Here is a 7,500-nt window from a genome sequence, read left to right as displayed (position 1 = left end):
ACTATGCACACACTCTTTTATAAAGGAGGGTGAGAAACTGAGAATACATACAATAAACTCCAGTCTCTGAACTGTCTGACAGACACTCACAGTCTCGCACTGACACCAAACTCCAGAGTCCAGGCGCACAATGGTCAGTAGACAAGTTGCTGATAGAAAATTATTGATACCAATGTGCATCTATTGTAGTACCAATGTGCCTCTAGAGAGCACTCTACTAAAACTATAAATAGGACAGATGGCAATCTCCTGCTCTAAAAATCCTCAAGGTTTTATTATCTTTCTATTTTCAACTAAATATACTCTATTTAGCATTTTTAATGCATACAAATTAAAACCGAACAAATAAGAAATTATTTTTCAATTGGTCAAAATCAAAATTTTTCTGATTTCGGATAGTATTTTTGTGATAGACATTTACTCATTTAAGAGTGATTATAAAATCTGTACTTCACGAATATATAACTGTTAGTCTTTTTGACTCGTGAAATATTGAATCGTGAATTTGTGACTACTCCCCAGAGCAGAGTCCACCAATGTATGAACTATGAAGTATCCAGTATCTCTCGTATTCTATTTATATTAGATAAACAATTTGAAAGTGATAAAGACTCTACCCGCTACCGAACACATTTTTTTGTGTGTTGTGAAAGAAAGACAAAACAACAAAGTTTGTGTTTTTGTTGTGCAAAACCAAAAAGAAAGCTATTTATAAATATAAAGTAAATCAGTATTGTTTACGGTATTTTTATAGAAAATAAAATATGTACAAATCTATAATCTGTAAAAGTAAAACCTTTGGCTGCGTCAAGATATAAATCCCAATGGATATATCACTGCAGCACTGCTACATAAAAGCAAGGGGCAATGGGGCCCATGGACTTTGGAGGTGTTTCAAGTTTTCAAATCTGTAAAACCTGGTGGTCCTAAACCAGTGACACTCTTTTTTGGTTTTGACAGTTGGACATTTGCGCGGGCCAACCGTCTTGACCAATCCGACGGGCTTTGCGTTTTCTCCAGTATAAATACGGAGGTTCAGTTGTCCCAAGCTCACTTTACTACTGTAGAGCTTGGGACCCACCAAAGGCAAACAAATCTTAGCTGACTCAAACCCCGTGTACTTTCGTGTCACGACCACGACCAGTTGGCTTTACAAATGTACATAAACAGCCATTTGAACAAATGTGAAGTTTTGTTGTAAAGAAGCACCAACCAGGTCATTCCCCAGGAGACCACATATGTGACATACGGGGGGGGGTAACAACATATTTTCTAATCATCCAAAACCGATTCTGTGAGCAGTTTTGGGCCCTGCTTTAGTGAAAAAGGAAATATTGTGTTAGGTTTGGACCTTTTGTAGATAAATACACGTGTTGTATTGTCCACATCCCTGGCGAGAGAGTTTAAAATAGAGGTGAAGCCCACAACCTAAATATTAGACCAAGAAAACCCATTTGTTTATTATATTTGTTTTTATATATAGAAAAAAGACACTATTTTGAGTATACATTTGGATGCCGGTTGTCAAGTAAAACAATAAATAAACTCTGTTGGTACATAGTTCTAAACCTAGTTGGACTTTGAATTCTACACTGGTTCACTCCTCAACTATTGGGCCATTGGCAAGTTCTCAAAAAATATCTTTACAATTTTACTAAAATCGCTTTCTTAGAATAAACAAATGACGAAATATAGAAATAGAAATAGTTAGTTGTACTCCACTCTGATCTCGGTTAAAGAATGTCCTTTGTTTTTAAAAAACAACACCTTTTTTATTTACGCATTTAAAATAAAAAAAGCCAAACGACTTTGTTTCGGTGGGTAGTGGAATGATGGGGCGTGTCGCGTTTTAAACGTAAAAAAATAGGTTTAGGTTCTCAGATGGGATTGTTCCAAAAGTTTGTGTAAAAAATACTGATTTTCCAAAAGATGACTTTCCACACAGGAGACTTTCCACAAGGGGCTGAGAAATATAATAGATGGGTTGGAACTCGGCACTGAGCATAAAGTGCAAGCAGATTAGCATTAGGCTATACTCCTAGAAGTGGCATGAGAATCTTATACCATATAGCTACAGTGTTGTGTAGAGTGATGGGCTAGTAGTAGTTACACAATAGCGTTAAGATAAATCCAACGCTGTCGTCAATGTTCCAGATACAATAAGAGTTCAGTACCAAGTATGGTACACAATAAAGAACTGACCCACTCAGAAAGGACATGCTCTACACGTACGTGCGAGTAGTTAATATATATGTACAAGTTGTGAGGATATATAACCCGTACTAAAGAGAGAAATAAAGCTATCCCATACACGGTTCTATATGTGCTATCACAGAGTACAGGCAGTCAGAGCAAATGTGAGGAAATCAGTAAAAATGTTAATATTCTCTGTATTGCATCCGGTCGATCACAACATCATACATATGTTCGATTATACACACACATAAACTATTTTTTATTTCTTGCACCTTCGCGATCAACGGCCTCACCAATTGATCCTGCTTACTAGCCAGTCATTGTAACTATTCGAAATATATTCAGATTATCTTATCATCATTTTTACTGAACACTATGTTAAACTACGCGACCTCCGGCAGTGATCGGAGGTGTTTCCTTTATAGAAGAACGGTGTACATGTTATTATGGGCTAAAATATACAGTATGTACATCCACAAAAGTGTCCCTACGTCTGCGACACTTTTTATTGCTGAATCATTGGGTTGTTGTCAACGTAACCTCATGGCTCATGTAAATATGTATTTCCTGTATTAAATTAATAATTCCTAATACTCGTTCCACTTCTAAACCCCAATTTACAATTTTCTCACATCCGAATTCTAAAATCAAAATAAATAAATACACTCGGAAATATTTTTTTAAAGAAATAAAGTAATAAACGCTTTCAGTCGACGATATTTATTTAACCAGCCTCCCAGGAATCCGGGAACCCATGGCCCAGCGCCCCAGCCGCATAAATATTTTTTACATTTGATAGGCGATATAGAATTGTCGGTTCACGATTGTCGACGACATGATTTTATTGTGATAGAGTTGATAGTTGATACTGTACTGTAAAAACTAAAAAGCACAAAACTTTTTATACTTTTACAAAACAAAACCAAACAAATCCCAATAGCCAATAGGACTTCTGTTTTTAAAAATACGAGAGGGTGTAAATTATGAATTGGTGAAAGGATTCGCGCCACCGGACTTCAATACGAGCTTCATATATGCTGAAAACGTAGCCTAGTTTTGAAACCGTTTTCCCGTTTTCAGGTATTATACCAGCCATTTCTAAAAACCAGGTTTGTTTGGATCTGGACTACATGGACCAATTAATAGCTGTTATGTTTTAACAGTAGAATATGTGTCCAACTAAAAACAAATCAGCCTATCTTTTGGCGAATATAGTTGGCGGGCTATGGGCGAGCAAAAAACCAGACCCCTATGTATTTATGTATGAAAACGTGTTTACGCCACCCAGACCCAGTGACCCGAGTGACCCGAGACACGAACCCACTCAGTCTAATTGTACCTATTTTTAACGCGGCATGACGTGAATGTAAATGGCATGTAGTTTTGAATTAAACGTACACGTTTTACTCAGCCTATTTTTGGGGTTGAACTTGACGTGACAATAGCACTTGCCAAATGTAACTCAGCTTTTTCATTTTAATAATAAACGGTTTTAAAAAACAAACTTGTTTAAAAAAAGGAATAACATTTATATATAGTTTTGGTTTTTTTAAAACAAAACAAAATTTAATCGAGTTTGTTTTTTTAAACAAAATTAGAAAATTTATTTACATTTAAAACATACAAATAAAACCACTAATATTTATTTATAAAATATTTAGATGGACCTGGCACCCTGCGCGGTGGCGCTGGCTAGTGCTGTGTGCTGACTGCTGAGCCCATTTTTTCTAAGCTCTTATAATATATGTGTCGAGGAGTGGCCTGCGCCCTGCGGTCCGGAATTCCTGGATTCCTGGTTCACTGGGGTCCAGAAAGGTAGGACATAGTCAATTGTATCCTGGGTGTGGGTCCTGGTGTGTCCGAGTACAGACTTTTGGGAGCTGGGACAAGAAGAATATTTTTTGTACCTCAAGAGTCGGGCCTCGAGACTTGGGCCTTGGGGCTCGGGGAGGGGAGTTATTTATATGTGTACTATAAAAAAATTGTGCAATTTCTTATTTTATTTTAATTTTTATAATAATATACTACTATGTACATACTCGGCTATTTAACTGTTGTGTGCATCCGTATTGCTTCCACTCAACTACAAGTCAAACGATTATTTACATGTTGATGTGATATTGCAGTTGTTCCTTCAGATCGTATAGATACTTGCTACTGATTTCTGATGATGTTGATCACATCCTCCATACCTGCACAACAGGCGCAGGCGCTCACAGAGCCACGTGGAGCACAATGTCTTGACCAGACGGCTGCTGCCGCAGAAGTGCTACTCACAGAGCGCGAAGCCCACAAGCCTGATTCACCGAGTACAGATTCGCCGACCTGTTTCAGTATCACCACTGAGCGTGATGTTTATTACGGAAATGACCTGGTAAACGGAGAAGTGAATTTCAAATCGCTTACCGAGGTTGTAATTCCGAGAGTTTGTGTGGCCGTGATGTGCCGCTACGTGTGCAAGAATCGAACCTCACTACAGTACAAGAAAGCCCATACGATCTTCAGGTGTGAAATTTTTGACTTTACTTTATTGTATCATGTCTTTGAATTTGGATTGAATGAAATTTCACACACTTTATGCCTTACACCATACAATCGGCAGAGCCTTTTGCTTTCAAACGTGCATGATTCTCTCAAATTTCATCACTTCCACGCCCTCATTTCCCGCAATCTCACTTCTTTCACCCTACCTCCTACTTTTTAGGTCGATGAAGGTGATCGGACGTGACTATGTTGTTCCCGTGGGACAATCATCCATCCCTTTTAGTTTCATACTCCCAACGGACATGCCCGCCTCCATGCAGCATGTGTTCTGCACTGTGCGTTGGGATTTACGCCTATTTCGTTATGATACCAATACTAATTTAGCACTCACGAGGAAGGCCTTCCTTATGTCGTCACTATATTATCCCTTGCCCGGTCTTACCCCCACTGTGCAAATGGAAAGACCCGCTCTACTGCGCAAAGGTACGGCTGTGCGCATGGAAGCGTCGCTGACAAAAGACATATTCACAGCCGGCGCACCCATCGATGTACACATTGCATTCCATTTGTTGAAGAGAAGTGTGAAGGTACGGAAAGTTGTGGCGTCTGTCATACAACGAGTGGAGCATCACGAGGCTGACCAGGTGCTCAGCTGGTCCACAACTGTGCTGGACAGGAGCACACTCAACTCGTCTAGTCTGAACAGAAAGCTTAACAACACCACTGAAAAGGGCACGGCATTGGACCACACTTTCGCCCTTCGGCCATATGTACAAGAAGACATGGGGAATGCGGTTGCCCTACAGAATACGGCTGGTGATGCCGGCGCGTTAGTTCCTACTACTCATACTCGGTGCCACAACTCAATTGTTTGGATATTAGGTATGTTTAAGTTTTCGCACTGTCGGGTTTAATTTCGACTGGTGTCCAGTTGACAATATTGCATTTTGTGAATGCCGTTATATATTGTCGGGAATTTGAATTTTTGACACGGCAGTATATACCAGTTGTGTATTCGGTTGCAATATAATTTGTATCGATGCTAATCTGCTACTTTTCGTACTCATTTCAATTCCCAACAGTGACATACATGGTGGACATCAAAGCGACACTTTTCGGTGCACCAGATATAGAGATGTCTCTCCCGCTCGTCATAGAAGGCTGTACTGCAATAGTTAGTGACAACTTAGACGCAACAGCTCTGAACAATTGCAAAACATTCCCCACAGTAGGGGAAGACCCCCCGGAATACGCAGACTACAAAATGCAGTCAACACGCTCTTACACGAGCTTGAGGCGCAATTCCATAGACACTGTGTTCGCAAAGCCAGAGGATGTACCCTTGCCTACGGCAGTCAAAGAGACTAATAGTAAAATCATTCGGCGCGCAACACTCCCGGGTATGCTCACACGGCCCAAGAGCACCACGACTTTGGCACGGCCACAGGGTCACTCTATCAAAGAGCACGTGGAGAGCGACGTCTCTGAAGAGGCGGCTTGTGTGACAAACGGAGGGTTCGAAGAAAATCAACAGGAAGTGGAAGACAACGTGGCGATGGTGAGGATTCGCAACGTGCGCTCTCTGTTGTCTGGTAAGCTGTTTGGCGGTCGCAGTAGGAGTATGAGTGTGGATGAAACAAGGCGTTCCCAGAATCGAGAACGACAAGACAGTCTGTTAGCACAGGGTCCGCCTTCATTCTTAGAAGCATTGCAGTTCATATGAACATATCTAAGTCAACGGGCACTCGTCAGGCCACGCAGGGTGTGTAGACGAACATATTGACCTTTTCAGGTCCTTATGCATGAACTTATCTGCAAGTAGTGAAAGATTCCATTCGGTTAGAAGGTATGGATAGAACCACGCAAAGGATCACTTCCGGTATGCTACAGGCCTACGCAAAGATTTTATTGTGATCATGCAGATAAGCCTACTGGAGAGTATAGGTTTGCGAAGCAGTTGCGCATTCTTGCAGTTCTAGGGTTCCTCAAATACGTCACATACAATAACAAAGCCTTCTCCCCGGTTGAATATACGCACTATTGTAGTTCAGAGCTTTCCGTATACGACTCACAGGTCTCCATTGAATTTCAGTCTACAACTTGTAGTATTAGCGTAATTTAATGCACCGAAATGAAGACAGGAGAGGATACAAAAGTACAAATTCTCGCCGGTGGTTGCTCATGCGATAGCCTTTAGCGAGCTGGCAGTGTATGCTGCCAAACAATACACTGCATAGCTACTGCTTGCGTGCTTGGGTGCGAAATCAAAAAGATTAAAGTTCGTCACCTTAAAATTGCATTTGAATATCAAGGTGTTGACTCTTGATAATCCTTAATTATTTCATGTCCTGAGCGCAGTCGCAATCACGAAGTACCCATTTTGCATAGCGCCAGTACGTCTAATAAACTTGCAGCAAGGGCTTGGCAATCTTCCAAGTTCTGATACCTCCACTCTCTAATTGTCACGGATAAGAAACATACAACCTGTAAGCTATGAAGTATACATATGCAATTAAGTGACAAACAATCTAGAAAACGAATGGTATTCTACATCATCTGTGTCGCATTCTGCCTCCTGAGAGATACGCGATCATCGTATTAAGGATATACATTATTGCCAGTATATGTTTAGAAATCAGGAAGGTTTGAATGTATATGGTAAAATATGTGTAATATATTTTAGATTAATGGATATCATAAAACAGGTGTATTTTATCCTTCAACTGTTAACTTTTGCACGGATATTTAGAAACGAAAATTTGTTGCATAGTTTATATAAATATGTATGTATATATAAATATACACACACACACACACATA

General features: G+C 40.0%; 1 protein-coding gene across 1 annotated transcript; it reads left to right on the top strand.

Annotated features, from left to right (window-relative positions):
* Nucleotides 1-4,220: 4,220 nt before the first annotated feature.
* SARC_08920 (hypothetical protein) lies at nucleotides 4,221-7,008 on the top strand. Its single transcript, XM_014297089.1, has 3 exons — nucleotides 4,221-4,701; nucleotides 4,901-5,562; nucleotides 5,763-7,008. The coding sequence occupies exons 1-3, from the start codon at nucleotides 4,364-4,366 to the stop codon at nucleotides 6,401-6,403; spliced, it is 1,641 nt and encodes a 546-aa protein (XP_014152564.1). The 5' UTR covers nucleotides 4,221-4,363; the 3' UTR covers nucleotides 6,404-7,008.
* The last annotated feature ends 492 nt before the right edge of the window (nucleotides 7,009-7,500 follow it).

Source organism: Sphaeroforma arctica, assembly GCF_001186125.1.
Source record: "Sphaeroforma arctica JP610 unplaced genomic scaffold supercont1.851, whole genome shotgun sequence".
NCBI classification, from domain to species: domain Eukaryota; class Ichthyosporea; order Ichthyophonida; genus Sphaeroforma; species Sphaeroforma arctica.
Note: the sequence above shows the minus strand (reverse complement) of the source record. Positions and strands in the feature narration are given on the sequence as shown.